Source organism: Cynocephalus volans, chromosome 16 (assembly GCF_027409185.1).
Source record: "Cynocephalus volans isolate mCynVol1 chromosome 16, mCynVol1.pri, whole genome shotgun sequence".
NCBI classification, from domain to species: Eukaryota; Metazoa; Chordata; class Mammalia; order Dermoptera; family Cynocephalidae; genus Cynocephalus; species Cynocephalus volans.
Genome location: NC_084475.1, coordinates 14,958,928 through 14,984,982, shown reverse-complemented (window position 1 = coordinate 14,984,982; position 26,055 = coordinate 14,958,928). Strand labels below are relative to the sequence as shown.

Sequence of the window (26,055 nt, the reverse complement as noted above, 5' to 3'; positions counted from 1 at the left end):
TTTTTTTTTGGTGGCTGGTCGGATCAAACCCTGGACCTTGGTGTTATCAGCACTGCGCCCTAACCAGCTGAGCTCACTGGCCAGCCCCATGTCTGGAAATTTTAATACTTTTCAAACAAGGGGCCCCACATTTTCATTTTGCTCTGCCCCCACCCCAAATTTTGTAGCCAGTCTTGCTTATAAGGGCAGACACTGGCATACGGTCCCTTGTCCTCCCTCTTCCATGCTGTTCTTTGGCTCTTTCACATCTTGGAATCAGAGCTGTGACTCTCTAAAGGCATTGACCCAGATGGACAATGTCGTTTTTTCCCCTCTGTCCCCTGGTACAGAAGAGAGCCCGGAAGGTGATGAGACACCACCTTTATAGCTCAATTTCCTCATTTTCCAGATGGAAATGAAGGAACCAAGAGGTGAAAGGACTAGCCCCGGCCATACTGCTAGAAGCTGCTGTAGCGCTGGGGCCGTGGGCAGGTGAGACAATCACAGATCACACTCGCGACACCAGGCTTGGGGAAGCCAGAAGGACACACACATTGCAAGTGGCACAGCTCTTTCCTCCACGGGCCTGGAGGCTCACTCTTCTCTGACCGCTCACCTACCCCCAGGACCCTCATTCATTCCATCCACAAGCACAGTCAGGATGTGCCTACCATGGAGGGGAGGGGACAGTGCCAGGAGGCACGGAGCGTGGCCCCTGCCCTCCAGGAGCCTGCCGTCCGGCTGCAGACAGGATTCCTCAGGAGGAAGGGAGCGGTTCCTCCCACTTGCTGCAGGGACAAGGCCCAGCCGTGAAGGCTGCTTGCTTGAGGTCACCCAGGAGGCCACAAGCAGAACCCAGGTGCCACGGCTCCCACGTGCGCCCTGCTGGGGCCCTACCGGCTGCTTCTTCATGGCGTCCGCCTCCTTCTTTTTCAACTCCGTGAAGATGATGTCAAAGAACTCCTCCTCGGCCTTGCCGACCAGCTGGTCCAGGTTTACGGCCAGCTCCTCGTCCCTCTGGTCGTCGTCCTTGCCCTCCGCCTTGCCTTTTTCCTTCAGCCGCATCTCTCGGTGTCTCGCCTCCAGGATCTTCTCCCGCCGGGTCTCACGCTCAAATATCTGGCCGCACAGGGACAGAGAGGCCAGGGGGAAGGGGACGGGCAGTTGGCGACCCCAGCACAGGGGCCAGTTCTCCTGGCTCTAGTCAAAGCCATCCCCTCCCCACAGAGGTCTGTGCACAGGGCTGGTGTCCAGAAAGGAGGGCTGAATATTGGGGTCAGAGGCTGGAGCAGGAACGTCAAGGTGTTTGGTTCCAAAGGGCACCAAGTACATTGACTACAGGGCTCCCCTTGGGCAGCCCTGGGCCCAACAGAGGACAGATCACTGGGGAGACCCTGGCCTCAGCAGAGCCAGGAGGCTTTCCTGGCCTCAGTGTTAGGAGTTTTCAATCCCACACTGCGCCCCATGGTTCTGGGGAGCTGCTGCCAGGGCCACCCGCTGGGGAGGGGGTGTAGGAACAGATCCCCCTCCCCCAGGGCCAGTCCCCTTCCATGTGTCTTTTCTACTAGCATTCTGCCAAGTCTTCAGGGGAAAGGTTCTGCTGCAAAAATATATGTATTGCTCAAAACTAGACAAATTGATCAAGTCAGTTTGATATGCATCTGAAAAACTGCAGTCTGGAGAGGTACTGTGACTTGCCCAGGGTCACTCAGCTACGGCGAGGTTGAGCGAGGGCAGATCCCCAAACTAGTATCACCTGCCTGCACAGCTCCTTCAGGACACCACATTGCCTCCCCCAAATGTGCACCCCCTTCTCAGGAGGTGGAGGGAGGGGACATATCTTTTTCTCTGCCCTTTCTTTTCTGCTCTGCCATGGGGCCAGGTGGAGACATGCTGGAGCTGGGGCTTGCCCCGGCACCAGCACTTACGGAAGAAGCTATGTTCTTCTCATTTCTCTGGAGGGTGGACAGCCCATGTGAGACCTCCAGCAGGGTGGTTGTCCCCAGCTGGGAGCCACAGGCGATGAGACAGCCATTGTCCTGCACCCGGAGGCAGAAGAGGGCCTCGTCACACACCTGTTGGAGGGACCAGGCAGACCCAGGTAGGAGAGAAGAGAGGAGCAAAGTTACCTCTGTCTGATTAACTGACCCTGGGGAGGCTTAGCCACTCAGCCCTGTTCAAACACCCTCTGTGACACACCCCTCACCCACAGGATGAAGTTCAAACTTGGAGATGGGCTGCCAGGACCCTTAGCCTCCCAGCCTCATCTCCCACCCCACACCACCCCAGCCCTTCAGTCCAGCCCCACGTTCATCCTGCGGTTCCCCAAACCCCACGTCCTTCCATAGCCCCAGCCAGCGGGGCTTGGCTCTAGCTATGCTAATATGACATTAGCTCAGGCTTTAAGGAGCAGCTGCCGGGAGCCCACATCCAGGCAGGTGTCCTGAAAGAATAGGACTGGGGGGGAGGGGAGGAGAGGCATCTGCTTTTTTTTCTTATTTAATTTCCCCCAGGTGATTCTGCCATCCCACCAGGGTTCCAAGTCCCCAGGCCCCTTAACCTTTGTAGGAGCACACACTCCTGAGGAACAGTTGCCCCCAGCCAGCCTGTGACTTCCCCAGAGAGGCCCCCAACACAAACAGATACCTGGCACCCAAATGCTTGCACCACACCACACTCACAGAAGGGCCCAGCTAACTTGAGGGCCTGGATGCCTAAGCAGGGGGGTGCACGTGACCTTCAGGCTGAGGGCGGGGTCACACTGCTTGAACACAAAGTCCCAGATGTCCAGGGTTCCGTCCATCTTGGTGGTGAAGAAAACTGATGGCCTCACTGGGCTCCAGGCACCATCGGTGAGGTAAGCCATGTGGTACCTGTTAGGACCAGAGTCATGGGTCAGGGACCACTGTGGTTGGGAGGGACCGAGAGGCTGCTGAGCCACGGCTCTGCTCCCCCAGTCCCCCCCAGGCTCCAGGTCCTCTGAGTCTTGCTGGCTAGAAAGTTCTCCCTGTGTCTGCCTTCTAGCTGTGCTGACCTCGCCCATCCCCAGCTCACAGACTGCTCTTTCAAGGGCTCTGGGTACAGTCCTTCCCATGGGCTGGCCACTGGCGATTCTCCACCGCTAACTCCAAGCTGCAGGCACACGTTGCTGGAGCTGGGCCCAGCTGTGGGAGTCACCGAAAGGAGTCACAGGAAGGACATGCCCAGAAAAGTTTGTAATACTGAGACTAGGAGAGTGTTTACTTCCAACTTGACTTAATCTGGATTTTCAAAAGTTTCTTCACTGAACATGAAACATTTTAAAAAAATAAATACACACACCACACATACACATATGCACACAGTGGGGCCTTCAAATTTTCTACCCAAACCTGTGCTTTCTTACTCCATAGCGATACCGTTGTAGCTGGGCCCATTTGCAACTAAGTGTGTTGACAGCTAAGGGGAAGAAATGATCAAGACAAAAAAAAAAAACAAACTATCTGGAGACTTCTGTCAAACAAAGAATAATTTTTAGTACAAGCATGTCCCACATATTGCATGGGACATATTTATACAGTCAGCCCTCTGTATCCACGGGTTCCACATCCACGGATTCAATCAACTGCAGAAGTAAAATATTCAAAAAACAAACAAACAAACGAAAAGACCCAATTAAAACCCAATAATACAAAATAAAAATTAATGCAAATTTAAAAAAACAATATGGTATAACAACTATTTACATAGCATTTACATTGCATGAGGTATTATAAGTAATTTAGAGATGATTTAAAGTATCCAGGAGGATGCGTGAAGGTTATATGCAAACACTGCACTGTTTTACAGCAGGGACTTGAGCATCCACGGATTTTGGTATCAGCAGGGGGTCCTGGAACCTATCCCCCATGAATAGAGGGAGGATTGTACTAGAAAAAAATCATTTGTTGTTTTTCTTCTGAAATTCAAATTTAACTGGGTGTCCTGTATTTTTATTTGCTAAATATGTTCAACCCTATGCAGGAGGGGAGCAAGGGAGACACCCAGGCCAAAGGACACAGGCCCTTCAACTCCTCTGGAACGAGCCCTGAGAAAGGCCTACGTGGGCTCTGCTTAGCACCAGTGCCCCTGTCTCTCCTCCGGCACCTACTCTGGCAGCCTGCAGGATGCAAGGAGTGTTGGGAAGTCTGCAAACATTAGTGCAGGGCTCCACATTTGACAGAAGTCTCCAGATAGGTTTTTTTGTCTTGATCATTTTTTGTCCTTAGCTGTCAAGACACCTACTTGCAAATGGGCCCAGCTACAATGGCATCACTATGGAGGAAGAAAGCACAGGTTTTGGTGGGAAATTTGAAGGCCCCACTGTGTGCATATGTGTGTGTGTGGCGTTGTGGACCTGAACCCCTTCCCCCACCCTTAAATATTAACTGACTAGCTTTTCTGCTTCTGTGATTAGCTTGCGCAAGGTTTTACAGGCCCCTGTGGGTGGGACTTTCTGGTAAGGGCAGATGAAGGACTTCCCAAACCGCCCAAAGTTCACCCAGTTCTGGGAAGGGCCTAACCACACAAGGGGTGGGCTGTTGGGCAATTCCCCAGTTCCTCGTCTGTATGCCACCCCACTGAAAGCCACCGATGAATTTAAAACTCACCTCAGGTGACCAATAAGCTGTATACAACTCATCCTGTTGCCAAAGTCTGCCTACCCAACTGTATAAAAAGTGCTCGTGTTAAGAGCTCCAGGCCGCTTCTGTCCTGAAGACGGAGCGACCCCAGCATGCTGGAAATAAAAAACCTCTTGCTTGATTGCAGCGATCTCTGTCTCCTGGTCTATGCGAGATGAGCCTTTCCAACAAGTAAGATTCGTGATTTCGGGCCAGTCTTACAGCGTGTGTATTTATTTTTAAAAGATGTTTCATGTTCACTGAAGAAACTTTTGAAAATCTGGATTAAGTCAAGTAGGAAGTACTCAAGGGGAGTGTTAGAGTCCCCTAGTCTCAGTAGGGACACCAAGCCCTCTCACCTGCTGTGGGGCCCAGCACAAGGTGCTGCCCATCTGGATTTCCGCTCCTATCCCTACATAAGGAATGAGAAGGTTGACCAGATGTCTGCTCCCAAAGCATGGACTGGCTGAGTCACATACCCCAGGAAGTCCCTGAACAAGCCCAATCTTGAGGTAAGCCCGAGATCCAATACATCAGAACCTCTGGAGCTGGGGACTGGAACCTGGATTTAAAAAAAATAACTCCTCCCAGGAGATTCTGATGCAACCAGATTTGGAAACCGCTGGAGCTGAAGATGCCCATTAGGGTTGAGGGTGGCATTGACACTGCAGGAAGCTGTGATTCCAGGAGCTGGAGAGGAACCCTGGGTTTTTTTTTTTTTTTAAGCAAAAGGAAAAAGCAGTTTATTTACACATGTAATGTGCACACACATGGGAGTGCTCAATTGTGAGTAACTCAAAGGGGTGGTTAGAATTGGGGGCTTACAGACCTAGTTAGTAGGTGAAGGGGAAGAGAAGCGGCACTTTTTGGAACGATAAGTGGGCTCTTAGGAGAACAGGTGGGAGACACTATGTCCAAGCTTCTCTGACCTAACTATGGTGCTCACGGCTCTCTGCCTTAGGCTCTCTTTCTGTTCCTCTCCTCGAAGCAGAGGAGGCCCGAGCCTGACAGGCTACACAGCACGGCTGAATCATGCTGAGGTGCCCAGATTCTCCAGCCAAGCTCTCTGGGTACAAGCCCTAGCTCGGCTCCTCGCCAGTGGCAGACCAGGAGCAGGTGGCTTTGTCTCTCTGTCACTCAGATCCCTAACACAGAAGATGCGACATGAGAAAAGCGATGCTACCACCCTGAGGGGTGCTGTGAGGGTTACGAAAACAGACCCATGGCCGTTGTCAGTAGTAACCCTGGTGGCTTGAACCTTATCCCTTCGTGAAGTGGCCAAGTCAAGTGACTTCCCGACACGAGCTCGGGTGCTTGTGGAGGGGTGTTTCTCCATTTTACAGATGGACCCACGGAGGTTCAGGGTGCTTCTGGGCTGAGCTGGGTCCCCTCCATCCCCTCCCTTCCCTGCATTCCCCTCCTGTCCCAAGCCTTCCCCTTTACTTGGTCCACATGATGGATGACTCCCGGCTGTCTTCAGACCAGATGCGCGCTGTCCAGTCGCCCACAGTCAGGAAGTTCTTCGGGTAGAAGGGGTTTCTCTGGAGGGCGTAGATGGGGCCATGGTGGCCTGAGAAGGTACACACTATCTTCTCTGCAGGTGTCTTGGCCTTGCGGTTGCAGGAGATGACAATGCCCTGCTCGGTGCCCACCATGAACTTGGTTGGCTGTGGAGGGGGTGACACAGGAGTGAAAGGCTCTGTGGCCATCAGCTCTGGGCTCAGCCCCATGGCCAATAGCCTGCTCAGAGGTGTCTGCAGGTGCTAGAGGGGCCCTCGGTTCAAGCTTCTGCTCTGGCTATGCACCATGCCTCCTGGGAAGCTGTCTCCACTTCTCCTAGCCTCATAAGAACGCCCCTTTTTGGAACCTGCTCAAGGATTCCATGCTTAATGAAGTCCTCCCTGACTCCTCCAGTCTCTGGAGGGTCATCACTAGTCCCCTTCACAGAGCATCATTGTGTTCAGTAAGCATTTTGCCATAGTTTGTTTACAGATAGAGTAAACAAGGCCCAGAGAGGGTATGCAGTGTAGCCCAGATTACTCAGAAGATGGGCAGAGCCTTATCTGGCATGACAGTGACATTAGCCATAGCACCGCCTGGGTGAGATGTCCCTGAGAACTCAGAGCAGGTGGCCATCCAGCACTCAGGAAGCCACCAGCAGTCGATGATGTAATTGGTCTCTCCACTGGTCTGAGAGCTCCTTGGGGGGAGCAAGCTTGTCTTACTGCGTTCTGTGGCTCCAGCAGTCCTTTCATTGTGGATTGTATGGATGAAGGCTGGTCTCCTGACTTCTAACCCAGTGCTCCCTCCACGCCTCTGAGCGCAGCCCCCTCGATCACACTATGCCCGGCCTTGTTCACTGTTCCATGTCTTAACCTCCAGGCCAGATTAGACCGCCTCCATGCACAGGACCTGAGCCTACAACTGCACTGTTTCCTCAGTGCCCCAAACGGAAAGAATGGGTGACCTAGTGAGGGGAGGGTCGTGCTGCGCAGGAAAAGCTTTTACAAACAGATTCAGACGTTCCCTGTGGGTGATGAACCTGCTCCTACGGAGCCCCCAGGTTTAAAAAAAAATTCTTTTTTTCTTTTTGGCAGCTGGCCAGTACAGGGAATGAACCCTAGACCCTAGTGTTATCAGCACCACACTCTAACCAGCTGAGCTAACCAGCCAAGCTTACATTTTTAAAAAAATCAAACCAAACTTTTTATTGTGCAGTTTCCTTCTACAAGAAAATTACTAAAAATGTACACATAGAGTATCTGGAAGATATCCAGAAGAGATGTGTCATCTTCCTTCTCAGACTGGGGCCCAATCTCCTTGTTTTTTAAAGATCGATGGATCCCATGCCTGTCGTCATAGCATCCAGGTGCACGACACACTCACAGGTACGTCTCTCTCTGTGTAGGGGAGTATCCTCCTGCCAGGCCCTGGACGCTCACCTGTGATTTACAGGGTAAAGCTCTGTGCAGAACACAGGGCTAGGGTGGTCTAGGGAGTAACGGGGAGCAAAAATCTCTGGCCCCAACTTCCATAGGTGGAGGTGGAAGGCAGGTCCTCACTTTTCCCCATTACCCCATTACCCTTGTGTGGACTGGGCCACCCAAAGCTCCTGTGCACAGGGATCTGTGAGTGTGTGGGGTTGCCACACTGCAGTCACAGGAGGGCCAGACCGTGGAGATGGACACAGGAGAGGTGGTCTGAGTCGAGGCCCCTAGCAGGGAAGATTGGAAGTAGTTTTCCCAGTGGGTTCTGGCTACACTTAGCCCCTAGCACCTGGCAATATCTGCAGCATCTAAGACCAGATTTCAGCCTCAGAGAGCCCCCTCATGTGGCATGGCGGGGGTTGAGGTGTAGCAATCACAGAGAGGCCAGCTAGAGGGTGCAGCATGGTCCCGAGGCTCTTCCTGGCTATCACACAGGTCAGGAAGGTGGGGCAGGCTGCCTGCTGGCTGAGTACCAGAGTGGAACAAAACTGCCCCTCTAGGGATCCTTGTGACCCACAGTCCCCTGCCATCCCTGTGAGCAAGGCCAAGGCTACCAGCTTCCTCCAGGAAGAAGGAAAGATGCTTACCTAGCTAAGTCCTGCTGGTTCAGGAGACTAGGAAGCTGAGACAGACATCTTCGCCACCACCAGGGGGAGCTGGAGAGCGCTGGAAATCCCACCGCCCAGCCCGGTCCTCATGGGAGAGCCGGCGGTGGCACCCCAAGGGGTGGCGGAGAAGCTGGAATTGGTACTCGACCAAAAATGTGTCAAGTGCCCCCCCGAGCCCCTTTGAACCGAACAGTGGAGGACATTCTTCAATATATTTCTCGCCACCTTCCCTGCTACTGCTCAGGCCGAGACTCGTCCACCTTGTGCCTGGGTGTCACCACAGCCTCCTAACCCATCTCCTTGTTTCTACCCTCAACCCCATGACAGTCTTCTCAGTTCAGTGGCCAGACTGTCACACCCTACGATGCCCCCAGTGAGTCATGCCCTTCCCTTGAGCATGGCCACAATTTGTCTTGCTTCAACTCAACAGAATATGGTGAAGTTGGTGGGTTGTCAGCCCCATGATCACACGACGTTATGTAGAGCAAGAGATGTGCCCTTGCCATGTTGTAAGAGGGCCTGAGAGAGCACCATGAGGGAAGGGGCTGGGAGTGGCCTCTAGGAGCTGACAGTTGGCAAGGAAACGGGGAGCTCAGCCCTACAACTGCCAGGAGCTGAATCTGACAAGAGCCAGAGGGAGCGTGGATATGGATTCTTCCCCAGGCAAGCTTCCAGATGAGGACACAGCCCAACCAACACTTCGAGTGCAGCCTGGAGAGACCCTGAGCAGAGGACCCAGCCAAACCAGGTCCAGACACCTGGCCCAGGGACCTGTGGAGATGACAGATGTGCGCTGCTTCAAGCTCCTAAGTCTGCATTACTTCGGTCGGCAGCAATAGAGAGAGAGTACGCTAATCTTGCTATGATGCAAATCGATTGCTGTCTTCTCTGCTCCAAATCCTGCACAGCCCCGACCTCACTCAGAGTGAACGCTGAAGCTTTTCCAAGGCCTTCAAGGCCCTCCAAGGCCTGCCCTGTCACCTCCCTAACCTCGTCCCTGCTGTCTCCCTACCTCACTCACCCCGTGCCAGCCACACCAGGCTCCTCTGCTGGTCTTCAAATGCACAGGCTGCTGCCTCGGGGGCTTTGCTGCAGCTGTTCCATTGCTCGGAACACTTTTCCCCTCGGATGTCTGCTTGGCTAATTTTCACTTCCTTCAAGACTTCACTCAGATCCCACCTTTGCAATGAGGACTCCCCAGATGGTTCTATTTAATATTCAGCCCGACTCCCTCAATCCAACCCACAACTCCGAAGCCCTTTACCTCGTTCTATGTCCTGTTCCCACAGCACCTATCACCTTCTAGTGCAGTATATGTTTTATTTATTTGTTTGCTGTCTGTTCCACAACTAGAACTCAAGCTCCCTGAGGGCAGAGATACCTGTCTGTTGTGATTACTGATGTATCCTACCTGTTTAGAGCAGTGCCTGGGTTGGAATAGGAGCTTGAAAAATATATGTTGGACGACTGAACGAATAATGTGACACTTGAGTCTAGAAGACTTTCCCCCTGCCCTCCTGGCCCCCAGCCACTCCCCTCACAGCCCGTCCCCTCTGGCTGGGAACAGCAGGGCCTTGACGACACCAGACACCAGCCTGGGAGGTGCCACAGCCCTTCCAAAAGTTCTTGCAAAACTGAGCTACGTCGTATTTCGTGTTCACAACAGAATTAACCAAGCCAAGAATTAATACAGCCAAGAGGTGGGAGTGACCCAAATGTCCACGACAGATGAATGGATGAGTAAAATGTGGTCCATACACACAGTGAAATAAAAAGCAAGGAAATGCTGACATACGCGATAACATGAATGAACCCCAAAGACATTATGCGAAGTAAAATAGGCCGTCACAAAAAGAGAAACACTGTATGACTCCACTTACATGAGGTACCTAGAAGACACAAATTCAAAGAGATGGAAAGTAGGAGGGTGACTGTCGGGGCTGGGGGAGGGGAATGCGGAGTTGTTTAATGGGTTGCAAAGCTTCAGATTTGCAAGCTGAAAAAGTTCTGGAGATCAGTTGCACAATGATGCAAATATACTTAACACTGCTGAACTATACATTTCAAAATGGTTAAGATGGAACATTTTATGTTATGTGTTTTGTACCACAATTTAAAAATACCCCCCCCCCAAAACTGGGCTACAAGTTGGGTGTTAAAGGGAAATGAAAAGACCCAGCTTGAGAGGCCCGGAGGAGTAAGTCATCGAGGGAAGTACAGGCTCCCGTGAGCTAGTCAGGGAGAAAAGCCACCCAGATCCAAGTGGAGCATCATGCCTCTGACCTCAGACCTCGTGGTGGGGACACGGGTGGACAGCCTGGGCCTTGCAGTTGGAGCCTTGACTTTGAGTCCCAGCTTCACCATGTACTAGGGCACGTCGCTTTACCTCACTAAGACTCATCTTGTTTATCGGGCAAGTAGGGATAATAACGTCACCTCACGAGACAGCTACAGGTGATGACACGAGCTCATCACGTAAGGAGCTATGAGTGTCCAGCATACAGTGGGTACTCAGTAAGGGACAGGCGTGGAGGAGGCAGGGACTAGGACTGGCGTGGTCATTACAATCTAGCACTTGGCCTAGAAATCCCTGCACCCAGGACAGATGTTTTTCTGAGCCCCCCCCCCCAAACTCCACGCCCAGTACCTTGTCCCCTCTTCTGCCAGGGTTGGGAGTCAGTTGACTCGCCTTCCTCTTCATCCCACCAGCATATGTCCCCAACCTTGGGTGAGGACTCACAGGGCAGATGTGAGGCCAGCCTCCCAAGGTCCTAGGAATGATGCCACGTGATCTCGAGGCAAACCAGTGGCACCCCCAGGGAACCAAGCCTGGCCTTCAGTAAGATAAAAACCAGGAGCCAGCCCCAACCAAGAGCCATCTGGGAAAGTTGTATTCTTGCTTTAGAGAGGGGTCCTCATTTGCTGCTTCCAGAGGTTTCCTTCCTCTGACACATTTACGTTATTGCTCAACTTCGTTAGTTATCGCTCCTTCTCAGTTACTAAACACCGTAATCATGCCTGTGCTCTGGCTCTCCAAGGAGCCTCTAGTCTCCCTCTCCAACCTCTTCCTTCCCCAGAGGAAGGGAAGGGACCAGCCCAGGGTCCCACACGAGGCAGGGGCAGGGCCTGTGTCAGAGACAGACCACCCAGTGTTGGCCCCAGTTAGAACTCTTCCCACAGAACAGGGCTTTTCTGGAATCCTGTTTTGTCCAAAAGATTGCCTTCTGTTCAGCTCAGCCGCTAGCCAATGGGAGACGTGGGGAGAAATGAGCCTGGCTTCCTTCCTCAAGAAGCTCTGCAGCCCCCTGCTGGAAAGTTGTTGTAAAGAGCACATGGGTTTGGATGGCTGCAGCGAGAATAGCCTCCCTGGGGCTGGCGCCCTGAGTGGACGCCAGCCATGCCTGTCCTCACCCCCGTCTGACCTGGTAATGGAAGTCGGAGGAAAGAGCAAGGGATGCTCACCAAAGTAGACTCGAACTCCAGGGAAATGGCCCCCAGGGCATTTTCCAACTGCTCCTTTCTGGTGATGTCCATAATCACGACCTCAGTGGGCTCGCTTATCTTTCGGATGTCCCACCACATGACCTGGCGGGAGGTGGAAGAGACTTTGAGACCTTGAGCTCCCGCAATTCCCTGGCTTTTGCCTTCCCCGTCCCCTCCACTTTCCTGGGGCTGGCCACTGGGGCACAAAGGATGGAGGCTCCCAGCCACCCATGCGAATAAACACATTTTGTGAATCACTGCTCTGGTCCACAGTTCCCAAGCCTGGCTGATCACTGTGGTGACCGGCAAGCTGCATAAAATCCAGATGCTGGGGCCTCACCCCAGACCTCCTGAATCAAGATTGCCAGGAGTGGGCCCAAGAATCTGTATCGTTCAAGGCTCCCTGCAATACAGCAATATCTAGCAATGTTAAAGATGCACATACAAAGGTAGAGGAGAGGGCTTGGATTCCCAAACCAGCCAGTTGTGCAAAAAAAAAAAAAAAAAAAATCCCAAACCACAGACACTTTGACCCAGAAATCCCACTGCTAGGAATGTGTGCTGTAGCCTACCTGCACAGGTGTACAGGTGTGCAATAATGTATGTACAAATATACACTTTGCTGCATGTTTTTGGTAGCAACAAAATATTAAAATCCATTTAAAGAAATTATGGTACACCCATATAATGCCACCCTGGGCTTGGGCGGCACTCTATGAAATATGAAACTGTCTCCACGATAGGATAAATAAAAAATATCGAGTGCAAAAAGAAAGTGCAAAGAAGAGATATGTGTTTGCTTGATACAGAGACTACCTCTGAAGGCGGACAGGAAACTGATGCCTACAGGGAGGGGCCGGAGGTGCAGAGAGGAGCAGAAAGGCATTTCACTAGCTGCCTTTTTACACGTTTTGGGTTTTCTTCCACATACACGTATAACCCACTATGCGATTTAAAAATAAAACGTAAAAGGAAACGTTCTCTGGGTGATTCTGATGGGAAACCATGAAATGTGACTGCCCCCCTCCCCTCCCAGGGCCTGGACAGTCTGTACCTGCCCGTCTGTGGATGCCGAGAAGCACTCAGTGCCTGTCTTTGACTGCAGCCAGATGGTGCCGTACACGGGGTCTCGGTGGCTGAACTCGATGGTGGACAGCTCTGCCACCAGGCTGCCCTTCCGGGTGTCCCAGCAGGCTGGCAGGGAAGGAGACGAGGGGGAGGTTAAAGGAGGCACAGGCTTCCTTTCCTGGTGCGGGGAGCAGGGACAGAGAGATGTTGCTTCTCTTGGTTTGGCAGGTATGGGGCTTTTTCTTTTCACTTTTCTTTCTTTCCTTTTTTTTCCCTGCAGCTGGCTGGTAGAGGGATCTGAAGTATGTGGTTTTTTAGAATCAGGACTAGATTCAGATCAGCCTGAGTTCCCCCCCAGCCCACACAAAATCTCTGGAGAGACTCCCAGAGCGCACGTTTCATTCATTCCATCGAGCCCCTGCTGTGTGTTGAGCACCACTCCAGGCACTGGGGAAGCTGCAGCGGGCAGGACAGGCCCCTGGGAGGCAGGAAAGGGGCCCTGGAGCACAGCCCCTGCTGTGATCACTACAGTGGCAGTGGTCAGGGAAAGCTTCCTGGAGGAAGCGACGGTTAGCTGAGACTGAGGATGAGCTTCAGGATGGAGCAGGTCAGGCAAAGAGGACAGTCAAGTCTCCACCATGGGGGAAAAGCATGTGGAAAGGCCCCTGAAGGTGAGAACATTTGGGAAAATCTCTCCTGCTGCATGAACTCGCTCCCTTTTATCCTCTGTATCTTTGCTGCCTCCGTTGGAAAGAAACTCACAGAGGAGCTTTACCCTTTACTGTGATCTGTTATTAGTGCTTTGCCAAAAAAGATGTGAAGCTTATCTACTTTTTGTCCTGACAGATTGTGTTTGCATTTTCCCACGTGTGCACAGAGGACCTGCCCTGTTACTCGGAGCCATGTTTAGGAAAGCTGGTTTTGAAAACAACTAAAGTATTCAGTCCTTAAGTTTTGATATCCCTCTGAGTCCAAGGCATTTGCCCCTGGACTGTCCTGGCCCAGAAATGCATTTTCTTAGCTAAGCTTCTATGCTTGGGCAAAGCCTTGCTCGAGGGTGGGTCCCACTGGATCCCCACTGCCCCTACAGGGGCCCTTCTGACAGCAGCAGAGCCCCAGAACCTGGGCTGGTCTGAGCTGCCTTGAAAAGCCACTGTAAGAGGTTATGGATATTGAGTGAGGCAAGCCTCCTGAATAAATCATGGCAAAGAGGCTCTGCTTCAGTCTTTTAGAGCTCTAGCACTCAGGCAATCTGGCAGGGAGATTTATGGGAGCCCACGTCGATTCCATAACCTCAAAGCTCCCCTGGGGAGGAGGCAGCAGGTCTGAGAAGGAGATCGGAGGCCTCAGAAGGCCAAGAGGTAGTGGGGTCACCACAGAGAGTTTTGGAGGAGAAGTTTTCTGGCTCCTACTTCCAAAGGAAGAAGGAAAGTAAAAGAGCATTGAAAGTAGAAGGGGTAGGCAATCTTTTTTATGCCCAACGTCAAGATTGGCCTGGAGTATAGTCACGGAGGCTGGGTGTCTGGCTGCTTCAGGGCTAGGGGCAGAGGGCAGGCACAGACATTCAGAGCTGATGTAGGCAGGTTTGGTCTGGTCTTACTAGGGATCAAAAAAAATCCGTTTTCTGGGTATGCCGTCATCACAAATGGTGGAAGTAAGGACCTCTGAAAATTCTCTCCTCCTTAACAGCAACGAGAAAACTGGAAAAAATGGTCAGAGTCAACTTTTTCAGAACTCTGGGAAATTATCCAAAGGCTTGCAGCAATCCAAAGAAAGTTTATTCAAGAAAAACAGTTGAATCTTGGTGAGAACAGTGAGTTTAACTTGCCCTATTTAAGATTTCACACTCTCCAGTTCCGTGGTAGCCTTGAAAAATAACATCCTGCACTCTCAGTGCAAACTGGTAGCCTGGCAGCCACAGGAGGGAGCAGAATGGAGCTGGAGCTCTTTCAAAGTCTCACGTGCAAAAAATTGTCATTATTTGATCTGTCTGGTGGTTCCCTGGAAGACCTGTCTTGCAAGCTTGTCTGTATTTGACTTGATTCAGAGTTCACCCTTGCAGCTTCCTGAGGTGATAGATAAGAGGTGGGGTGCACATAGGCTAACCAAAAAATGCAAGAGGAAAAGTACAGCATGAGATGTCCATAGGGGTTTTGAAAAGCTCAGACATCCAGCTTCTGGTGACTGTAGGGGGAAAAAAATAAATAAAAAGAAAAGCTCCAACATATTACTGGGAATCTAGAAGTCCACATGCATAGGCAGGGCTGTGTGAATGCCCAAAGATGTGCCATGCCCAGGAAAGACATGAGAAGGCCCCAAGCTCTCATCTCCAGCTGGCCTTGAGGCTCTGAGCAGGTGGTAAGGCAGAATTGACAAGTGTCAGGCTGAGTGCTGAAGCCATGCTCAAATATGCACACATGCTAGAGCCCTCTAGCAAAGACTGGGAGAAGTATTGGCTTCAAGTGTTTAGGAAAATCTTTGCCCGACCGTAACTGACTACTGAGCTAACCAAGCAGAGACTGTAGTGGTCACACATGACAAAGAATACAGACTTTACAGAATTAGTTAAGAACATTCCCTAACATGACAAACAACAACTACGACAACAAACAGCAACAAGAACCAACTGGGAGGTGTAAAAGTCTGGTTACCAAAGTTGCCACATTTTATCATACAAACAGTCCAGTTTTCAACAAAAAATTATAATATATGCAAAGAAACAAGAAAGTATGGCCCATACACAGGGAAAAAAATAGAGACTGTTCCTAAGGGAGCCAGACTTTGGACTTACTAGATGAAGACCTTGAATCAGCTATTTTAAATATGTTCAAAGAACTAAAGGAAATAATTTCTGAAGAGTTAAAGGAAAGTATGAGGATGGTATCTCAATGATATAAAGAACATCAGTAAAAAGATAGAAATTATTCTGTTAAGGAAGAATAAAATAGAAATTCTGGAGTTGAAAAATACATTAACTGAAATAAAAATTTAGTAGAGAAGCTCAATAGCATATTTGAGCAGGCGGAAGGATGACTGAACTTGAGCACAGGTCAACTGAGATTATGCAGTCTGAGGAACATAAAGAATAGAGAACGAAGGAAAATAAACAGAGCCTGAGAGATCTGTGGGACACCATCCAGCATACCAACATAATGAGAGTCCTAGAAAAAGAGGAGAGGGAGAAAGGGGCTGAAAGAATATGTGAAGAAATAATGGCTGAAAACTTCCTATAGTTGATGAAAAACATTAATCTACACATCTAAGAAGCTCAGTGAATTCCAAGTAGGATAAGCTCAAAGATAGCCGCACCTAGACACATCATAATTAAAGCCCAAACCAAAGAGAATCTTGAAGGCAGTGAGAGAAAGATGACTCGTTACGTACAAAAGATCCTCAATAAGATTAACAGCTGATTTCTCATCAGAAAACAATGGAGGCCGAAAAGCAATAGAATGACATATTCAAAGTACTGAACCAACCAACCAAACAAAAATCTGTCAATGAATAATTCTATATCTAGTAAACCAGCCTGCAAAAATAAAGAAGAAACTAACCATTCCCAGAAACAAGAACTGAGAAATTGTTGCTGGGGGAACTGTCCTGCAGGAAATGCTAAAGAGAGTCCTTCAGGCTGATATGAAAAGACACTAGAGAGTAACTTGAACCCACATAAAGAAAAGGGCACCAATAAAGATAACTACAAAGGTAAATATAAAGGACAGTATAATTGTACTTTTGTTTGTAACGTTTTTCTTCTTATCTTATTTAAAAGACGACTGTATAAAGCAATAATTATAAATATGTGTTGATGGACGCACAATCTATAAAGACATAATTTATACGACAATAACAGCACAAAGGAGGGGGGAGGGAGTGGAAATATACAGAAGCAAAGTTTTAAAAATATTATTGAAATTAAGTTGGTATTAATCTGAACTAGATTGTTATAAATTAAAAGATGTTAATTATAACCCCTGAGGCAACCACTAAGAAAATTACTCAAAAATAAATAGTAAAAAAAAGATGAGAGAATTAAAATGGCACAGTAGAAAATATCTAACACAAAAGAAGGCAGTTACGGAGGAAGAGAAGAGCAAAAAAGATATAAGACATACAGGAAACAACAAAATGACAGATGTAAATCTCACTTTATCAGTAATGACATTAATGGAAATGAATTAAACTCTCCAATTAAAAGGCAGAAATTGGGAGAGAAGATGGTGGCCTCGCGTTGAGGACTTGTTGAGGGATGAAAATTGGTTTGCCTAGAAGCAGATATTAAAAGCAGTTCCTCTTCATATCAGCTGATAAGCATTGTGATACACCATGGCAGCAGCAGGAGCCGTAAAATGGGTGATGCCAAAGAGAACTATCTTGAAACATTTATTTCCAATCCAAAATGGAGCTTTATATTGTGTTTGTCATAAATCTACGTATTCTTCTCTTCCAGATGACTATAATTGTAAAGTAGAGCTTGCTTTGACATCCGATGGCAGGACGATAGTATGCTACCACCCTTCTGTGGACATTCCATATGAACACACAAAACCTATCCCTCGACCAGATCCTGTGCATAATAATGAAGAAACACATGATCAAGTGCTGAAAACCAGATTAGAAGAAAAAGGTGAACAACTTAAGCAAGGACCCATGATAGAACAACTTAGCAAAATGTTCTTTACTACTAAGCACCGTTGGTATCCTCGTGGACAGTATCACAGACGTCGTATGAAACTGAATCCTCCAAAAGACAGATGACATTGAGGTTCTTGGGGAAATCAAAGAGACCTATGCCTCATTTGCCATTTGTCACCTGAGAAAATGCAATGTGGTGTATTCACTAGTATGCTATATAGTAAAATAATAATAGTAAAATGTCTTATATATTAGAATGTGTATTTCTTTATATATTCTGTAATTCTGGATTTGACATTCTTATTTAGAAAAACCTATTGCATCTTAATTTCCTTTTGAGATCTTAAAATCTTCAATTTCTTTTTATGTATCTAATGTGATTAAGTATTTTTACATCATTAGCCAAACATTGTTAGTATTATAAATATGATTAATAAAAATGTTCATGGTTCTCCTTATGAAGGGGATTTTTAATTGCCCTTGAGAATAAACTTATGAGGTATACTCAAAAAAAAAAAAAAAAAAAAAAAAAAAAAAAAAGGCAGAAATTGACAGAATAGATTAAAAAAAAAAACCCAAACCCATGATCCAACTGTATACTAGCTATATATGATCTACAAAAGTCACATTTTAGACTCAAAGACACAAATAGGTTGAAAGGAAAAAGATGGAAAAAGATCTACCATGCAAACAGTAACCAAAGAGAGCTGAAGTGTCTGCCAGACTCTGAGGCAAAAAAGTGTTACTAGAAACAAAGAAAGGCATTGTATACTGATGAAAGGGTTAATTCGTGAGAAAAACTTAACAATTATAAACATGTACATACACCTCACCACAAAGCCTTAACACACAGGAAGCAAAAGCCTCCAGAATTGAGAGAGAAATAGACAATTCAATAATAATAGTTGTAAATTTCAGTATCCTACTTTCAATAATGGATATAACTACTAGGTATAATATCAACAAGGAAATAGAAGACTTGAACAACACTATAAATTAGACTTCACAGGTGCACCTTTCTCTTGGTCCTGGGGGGGTCTCAGGAGGCAGGACTACACATAGCTTCTGCCAGGAGTCCCCCAGGGAGCAGGGCCGCATGCAGCCCTGCCAAGAGAGTGCAGCAAGGTGAGTTGCTCAGGGCATGCCTTGAGCCAGAGGCTGCCACCCAGGGAGGTGGGCAACCAGAGACCAGACACAAAGTTCTGGGGCTTAGTGCATGCACTAAGCAATTTTATTGTCTACAAGCATGTATTACACATGTTTCAGCCAGCTGTAAGTCCCTCCCACACCTCCCCGTCTCCTAGGTAACTCAAAAGGAAGTTTGTGGTTTGCAGTTAAGCCTTGCAAATTCTTGCCGACCAGTCTATTTTCTTTTCTGCTGATACAGTCTCAGTCCTGGAGAGCAAGAGTCCCTCCATCTTTAACATGTGTTTTCCTTCATTTTCCTCCACACAGGCATCTACAGGACACTCTACCTGATAACAGGCAGAATATACTCTTCTCAAGTGCACATGGAACATTGTCCAGGACAGACAATCTCCTAGGCCATAAAACAAGTTTCAATAAATTAAAAAACATTAAAGCCATGCGAAATATTTTTTATGACCCAAACGGAAGAAAACTATGAACGCATAACCAAAGGAAAACTGGAAAATTCACATATGTGGAAAACAAACACCACACTCCTAAATACTAATGGGTCGAAGAAAAAAATCAAAAGAAAAATTAGAGAATACTTTGAAATTACGAAACATGCAAACAACACAGCAAAATATATGGGATGCAGCTAAAGCAATGCTTAGAGGGAAACGTGCCACTATAAATGCCTATATTTTAAAAATCTCTCACTTGGGAGAGCATGGTGCTGAGAACACCAAGATCAAGGGTTTGGATCCCTGTTACCAGCCAGATGCCAGGAAAAAAAACCCCAAAAACATCCAATTTGTAACCTAACTTTCTGTCTTAAGAAACCAGAAAAAGGTGAGCAAATTAAACCTGAAATAAACAGAAGGAAGAAAGTAGTAAAGATTAGAATGGAAATAAATTAGAGAATAAAAAATGAGAAAATCAATAAAGCCAAAAATCGGTTCTTTGAAAACCAAAAAAAAAAAATTAACAAACTTCTAGCTAGACTGACCAAGTAAAGGAGAGGGAAGACTGAAATTACTAAAATCAGGAATGAAATAGGTGACAGGGACATCACTACTACCTTGCGGGGAGGAAATGATTATAAAGAAATACTGTGAACAATTCCATGTTAACAAATTTGATAATCTAGATTAAATGGAAAAGTTTCTAGAAAGATAGAATCTACCAAAACCGATTCAAGAAAAAATAGAAAACGTGGAGAGACTTATATAACAAGTGAAGAGATTTAGTAATTTTAAAACTTCCAATAAAAAAAGGCCCAGGACCAGACGGTTTCACTGGTGAATTCTACCAAACATTTAAAGAATTAACATTAATTCTTCACAAACTCTTCCAAAAAAACAGAAGAGGAGGGAACATGTCCCAATTCATTCTATAAGGTCAGTATTACCCACACCCACTACCATATGGGGTTCCCCAACTTCCTCTCCCACGATGGGGCTCCCCGGTGATCTCTTCATTGCTTTATGGCTGGCCCCCAGGCAGCCGTTAAGTGTTCTTTGACTTTATTTGAACTATCTATTTCTAACACTTTTTATTTTGAACTAATTTTTCTTTATTTTTGGTGGCTGTCCGGTAGGGGGATCTGAACCCTTGACCTTGGAATTGTAACACCCATGCTCTAACTAACTGAGTTAACCGGCCAGCCTATGTTGAGCTAATTTTACTCTTAACTTGAACTATTACAATGGCAGACGCTGCTCAGGTGTCAGCAAAACCTGCCTCACCAGGTGTCCAGAGGTGGTCAGTGGTGGGAAGTCCCCACCCCATTCAGTCTTCCATGGCCAAGTCCAGGCTGGCATGTGGGCTCCAGCCTGGCAGTGGGATTGGCTGCTGGCTCCGTGCCTGGGTCCCTTCTTACCTATCTGCCCGTTGTAGCAGCCCCCCAGGAGCACGTGGGAATCTTTGGGGTTATACTCCAAGGTGACAAGTGGAGAAGATGGCTTCAGAGTAATTTCAGGCTTGTTGGGGTTTTCTACAAAAGCAGAAAAAAAATTATCTCACCAGGCCTGGAAAGAAAAGGACAGGGTCTACCAGTTTAACCCCTTCTACAGGTGGGGTGGGGGGCGGCAGGGAGGAAGTTTGGAAGCCCCTCCCATCTTTCTCCAGACTGCCACCTCTGGTCCCCCTCGGCCAGAATCTTGCATTCTTGGCTCTGGGGCTCTGCTCATGGTATCATTTCTGGTGATCAGGATCGAGGTGTGTGTATGTGTGTGTTTAATTATATTTCTAGTCCATTTCTCAGGTATGGTGTGAAACGAGGTTTTGGCCCTAAAACTACAAAGTCAACTCTCTACCAACTTCTCTGAACGAGGTCTGGGGCCTGGGGATATGGTGGAGGTCACCATGGGGGGAGGCTGTAAAAACTCACTGAGCTGTTCAAGCACGTCAAATGTTAGCTCCATGCTCGGCATCTACATGTTTATTTTAATAATGATGACAAGGGAAGGCAGCCTCGGAGCGTGAAGCCCACCAGCACCTGCTCCCTGCCCGGCTCCTGCCCTCAGAGGGAGCCCTTCTGTAGACAGCGATCCGTGCTCCCAGGTGCACACACTGTCCTTGCCAGATGTGAATTAAGGGCGAGTGTGAGGGAAGGTGGGACAAAGGCATGAGTCCCCCTACCCTTCCCCTTGGATCCCTTCTCAGTCTGCTGGGGACTCTTTCTGATATGCTCTTTAGGGACCGAGAATTGGGATCCCATGGGGTCTGGTCCTGATGCCCCAGATTACGGATCTGGACCTGAAGGGAGTTCCCTGCTTCTGATCTGCCTCTGCTCAGCTGCACCTGAACACAGACAGGAAAGGGATGAGACAAGGAGCTTCCCCCTCGGAAGGGACCAGCCCTGTGAGTGTCCTCGACCCCCTGCCTCTACCTTCCACTTTCCCGCTTGTGCTGGCCTCTGCCTGTCCCCTCAGCCCCCTCCCTGGCCACCGGGGCCCCACTGCTTCTCACCCAGGTCCCAGATGTATGAGTCATGGCTCATGCCCACAGGTGCCCGCTGAAAATCCAAGCAAGAATATGCCACTGCCAATTTTCTGTTGCCATCGGGGTGCCAGGAGAGATGCGTGGCTGTCCGCTTGATTTCCTGGGGATCCCTTCAGGGCAGAGCAAAGAAGGCAGAAGGCTAGAGTGTGAGGCTCCCCTAATTTCTTATTGACTAAAGTTTTCCTTTAAGAAATTCAAAAAATAGGGGCTGGCTGTTTGCTCAGCTAGTTAGAGCATGGTGTTGATAATACCAAGGTCAAGGGTTCAGATCCCCATACCAGCCAGCCACAAAAAAAAAAAAAAAAAAAAAAAAAAAATCAAAAATATTCAAACAATCACACTCAGAGAAATCTAATCTATTTTAAAAACAAAGTTTAGGGGCTGGCCTTGGTTAGCTCATTTGGTCAGAACACAGTGCTGATAACACCAAAGTCAGGGGTTTCGATCCCCTCACTGGCCAGGTGCCAAAAATAAAACAAACTAAAAACAAAGTTTATAAGACTCCCATAAATGGAAAACCAATCTCACCACTCATAAATAGAAGGTAATAATAAAAATGAAAACAATGGAAACAAAACATTAAATTCTAGTCTGACACGTTCACCTGCTGAAAGTTTTGAGCCTGAGCCTGATTTTCTATCCCTATTAAAATAAAAATGGGAGGGGAATCCAGCTGTCATTCTCCTTGGTACTTGCCCAAATGAGTTGAAAACTTATGCATACATATGTGTATACACACGTACATTTTAAACCCAAAGCAGGGCAGCCCAGTTAGCTCACTTAGTTAGAGCATAGTATTGGGAACACCAACGTCAAGGGTTCGAATCCCTGCACCCACCAGCTGAAAAAAAAAATCGAATAAATAAAAAGTAGTACTCTCTCCACACACTGTTCTGCACCTTGTTTGTTTTGGTTTGGTTTTCATGATAAATCTTGGAAATCACGCCATATCGGCACCTAAGGAGCTGCCCCATTCATTTTGACAGCTGCGTGGCTTTCCATTGTGCGGGAGAACCAGGATTGTCAGCAGCAGTCCCTACAGATGGATTTAGCTTGTTTCAATCTAGCTGGCACACACCCTGCTGCCGTGACCATCCGTACATATGGTGAGTTCACACACATACATCTGTGGGATAAATTCTGCTCCCAAACAGCCATCCCTCGACGTTATTCCCAGACACCCTCCCACGAGTGCAGGATGGGGTCTGGTGGCCCACAACGCCATGGCGTCACTTTTCGTACGGTATTTTGTACTTACCCCACATTGCAGGAATTGACATCACTTGTACACAGGTTGACAAATTTGCTTCACATGTTTCCCTGCAGTCTGTCCTCCCTTTCCAACAACCAGACCTGTCCCCAGGATAGGGAGCATTTCTCTGCAGGGCATCTTATCACTCTGCCCCTTGTCAGGCTCAGAGCACAGGGAGCATAGTACCCTCCATATGGGATGGTTGACAAGGAGTCACCTTTGGGAGCACCCATCCATGGGGTGAGAGAGGTTGGCCAGACACCTGCCTGGCTATGGAGATACCTGAAAACATTGATGGTTTTCGCTGAAGGGGCCTCTTCCGTCACCTCCATCTCTTCTTCATCGTTGAAATACTCCTCGTAGATGTCAATGGCATTGTTCTGCTTGATGCAGTGCTCCATGATCTGAGGAGGACACATCCCAAGTTCTTAGCAGTAAAGGGAGGTCCTTTCAGACTGACCAAGGCTGAGATGGAGTCTGGGAGGGACAGGAACTATCTAATGGTCGTTTCCCGTCCTTTAGCCCATGCATTTTCCATGGGGGCAATATCACCACCAAAGGGATGAAAATTAGTTCTTGGGGGATAAAATAATATTCCTTGTTAGGTACAAAGCACAGATACACGTACAGCACACAAACAGATGCACACTGTACCTGTGGCATCACAATTTCAGGTGGAGGCAGTGATTAGGAAAAACATGTCTAAAAAGGCTCTTGGGGGAGGGACAATAATGAAAAAAAGGTGGAAAAAATGCTGCTCTAGCCAAATAGATTTTTTTTTTTTTTTTTTTTTTTTGCGGCTGGCCTGGACCTTGGTGTTATCAGCACCACGCTCTAACCACCTGAGCTAAGCAGCCAGCACCCAAACAGAATTATTAACTACTCCATATGTATGACACCCATCTCCTGCTTCCTATCCTTGCAGACACCTGGTTCCTCCCCTCTGAATGTCCTCTCCATTATTCTAAATGTCCAGCAAGGGAAAGCCCAGGCTCAACTGCCACCTCTTCCAGGAAGCCTTCCCTGGTCCCTTCAGCAGGAAATCGAGTCTCCCTCCTTACAGGGCAAAATGACACATCTCCCTTTCTCTTACAGCTTTTCTGTTTCTATGTCATATGGTGATGTCTTTGACCTCCAGTGAATTGTAAACTCGGTGCAGGATGGATGTGAGATTGATTCATTTTTGCAACCTCTATGGTGCCTGGCAGAGACTTGAAGCTCTGTCCAAACTTGCTGAATGAATGAATGATCCCTATTGGCTGCTGATTGGGGTCCTTCTTTGCTGAAGGGGTTCCCCACTTTGCAGACTCCTCCTAAAATAAAGCCTATTCAGCCCTCATACCTCCCTCCTTACCCTCTGGTCTGCTGCATGGACCCCTGTGCTTGCTCCCAGGCATAAGGCTCCTTGGGGTCAGCAGCCAGTCTCCTTCCCCTGAGTAGCCACACAAGCCCCGCGGGGACCAGGCACAGCTGGGGCTTGGCAGCCCCTGGGGAACTGCAGTGACCAGTGGAGCTGGGGCAGCCTTACCAAGCCGAGCTGCATGACGGTGTTGATGTAGTTCTCGTCCTTTTCCACTTTCTTCCGGAAGCGGATCGTCTGCTCCAGCTCCAGGGGGTTCACATCCTTGGGCCAGCCCCCCTCGACGTGGTTCACCCCTCGACTCTCCATCTCAAATCGCTCTGTGTTGACCTAAACAGAGAGCTGCGGGTGAGAAGACGTCCGCCGCTGGTGTAAGCTTTTGGCTTCTTCTGCAAACCAGGACCCTGGGCTCCCAGGGAGGGGAGGCTGAGACGTCCTGGCCGAAGCCGCATTTTCAGGTGCCAGCAGGAACTTTCTGGTCCTCGGGGCGGTCACAGGAAGCCACAACCGCACCACCCAGCTGATGCCAATGGCCATGGAAAATCCAGTTCTGACCTTACCTGAATGTTAAGGGGCTCAGGAGCCCACCCACCCATTCTGTGAGATTCCAGAGAAAAAGGAAGTGAATAATCCTCCTCTGTCCCACCATTTACATCGTCACGGAAATCAAAACATGCAAGCAGCTCAGAGTTTGAGTTTGCTTTGATCATCTTCTGCAGCAGGGAGGACAGATTTATATACATGTTTCCACTTTACCTCTTTTCCTTTTTTCCTATTTTTTTGTTGTGATAAAATACACATAACATAAAATTTGCCAATTTAACCATTTTAAAGTGTATATTTCAGCAGCGTTATCCTGCACCATGTGGTGCAACCATCACCTCCATCTAGTTCCAGAACTTTCTTATCATGCCAAATGAAACCCCAGACCCATGCAGCAGTCACTCCCATCTCCTTTCCGTCTTTGAGACGACTCTCACAAAAGTTAAAAGACTTGCCAGGGTGGACCTGCCGACCGGAGAGCCTGGCGTGGTGGGACCCACGGGGTGGCCATTATCCTTATCGGCTACACCCGGGCACAGTTGTCCTGGTCCCCATGACAGCAACAAGGCCTGGGAGAGCAAGATGCTAATTGTTTGAACTGTGAGTCACTAGAACCACCCACACCCGTCTGATTGTTGAGCATGTTTCAGCCAAATCAAGTGTGATTTTTTCACTCAGTTGATTTTGGACATGCTGAAATGGGTTCTCCTGTTCCATCTAATTTTCTCTGAGCAGTTCCTACCTGAGCAGGCATTGATCACCTGTTCACACACACCCAGAGCTCTCTGGGCCTCCAAAGAGCAGACCATGACCCTCAGTTCTCTTACCATGGAGGCTCCTCTGCCAGAACATTCTGCGGGGCACTAGTGGGCAGTTGCCTGTAGATATGAAACCCTGCCCCCTCAGAGTGCCTCTCCCAGCTCCACCATGACATCCTCAAATGACTCCAGCAAGAGCCTGAGAGAACATCTTGATTTACATTCACCCGCTGCATGTGAGGGGACACAGGTGCGGGTCTCCTCCTGACCCTGGGCCCTGCAGGGGGTGTTGGGTGACTCTGCCCTCCCACTTCCAGCGTCTGCATGGGTCCTCTGACTGCCTTCCAGGTGGACAGAAGCACCCAGTCCCACTTACCCACCTAGCAACAACGTCCCTGGCCTGGGCCCTCGGGGCGGGGACCCACCTCGTGTTCGGACATGCTGGTCGAGCACTGGACACCAGTGTCCACAGGGTTCCGCTCCACGAACTGCCCAGCCAGCTCGGGGTCGGGCGGGATGTCGATGTTGAGCTCGGCCTGGCGGTCGGAGAAGTCACATGGCTTCCCGAACTCACTGCGCTTCTTGACATACACATACACGATCTCCAT

At 48.5% G+C, this 26,055-nt stretch overlaps 2 protein-coding genes across 2 annotated transcripts; one reads left to right on the top strand and one right to left on the bottom strand.

The window, feature by feature from the left end:
- Nucleotides 1–591: 591 nt before the first annotated feature.
- On the bottom strand, nucleotides 592–26,055 carry DNAI2 (dynein axonemal intermediate chain 2). Its single transcript, XM_063080368.1, has 11 exons — nucleotides 25,873–26,055; nucleotides 24,315–24,476; nucleotides 23,069–23,190; nucleotides 21,502–21,644; nucleotides 20,411–20,524; nucleotides 12,752–12,891; nucleotides 11,677–11,799; nucleotides 6,063–6,286; nucleotides 2,717–2,852; nucleotides 1,908–2,054; nucleotides 592–1,098 (listed from the first exon to the last, which is right to left on the bottom strand). Exons 1-11 carry the CDS (start codon nucleotides 26,053–26,055, stop codon nucleotides 592–594), a joined length of 2,001 nt encoding a protein of 666 aa, XP_062936438.1.
- LOC134365145 (large ribosomal subunit protein mL42-like) lies at nucleotides 16,981–17,786 on the top strand. The gene has a single exon (XM_063081336.1). It carries the CDS (start codon nucleotides 17,092–17,094, stop codon nucleotides 17,521–17,523), a length of 432 nt encoding a protein of 143 aa, XP_062937406.1. The 5' UTR covers nucleotides 16,981–17,091; the 3' UTR covers nucleotides 17,524–17,786.

Coding starts and splice junctions, on each gene's coding strand:
- LOC134365145 (XM_063081336.1), top strand. CDS start 17,092: ATGGCAGCAGCAGGAGCCGTAAAATGGGTGATGCCAAAGAGAACTATC.
- DNAI2 (XM_063080368.1), bottom strand. CDS start 26,055: ATGGAGATCGTGTATGTGTATGTCAAGAAGCGCAGTGAGTTCGGGAAG. Junction 23,191..24,314: donor CCGTCATGCAGCTCGGCTTG/GTAAGGCTGCCC, acceptor TGTCCTCCTCAG/ATCATGGAGCACTGCATCAA. Junction 11,800..12,751: donor CGGCATCCACAGACGGGCAG/GTACAGACTGTC, acceptor ACCTCCCGCCAG/GTCATGTGGTGGGACATCCG.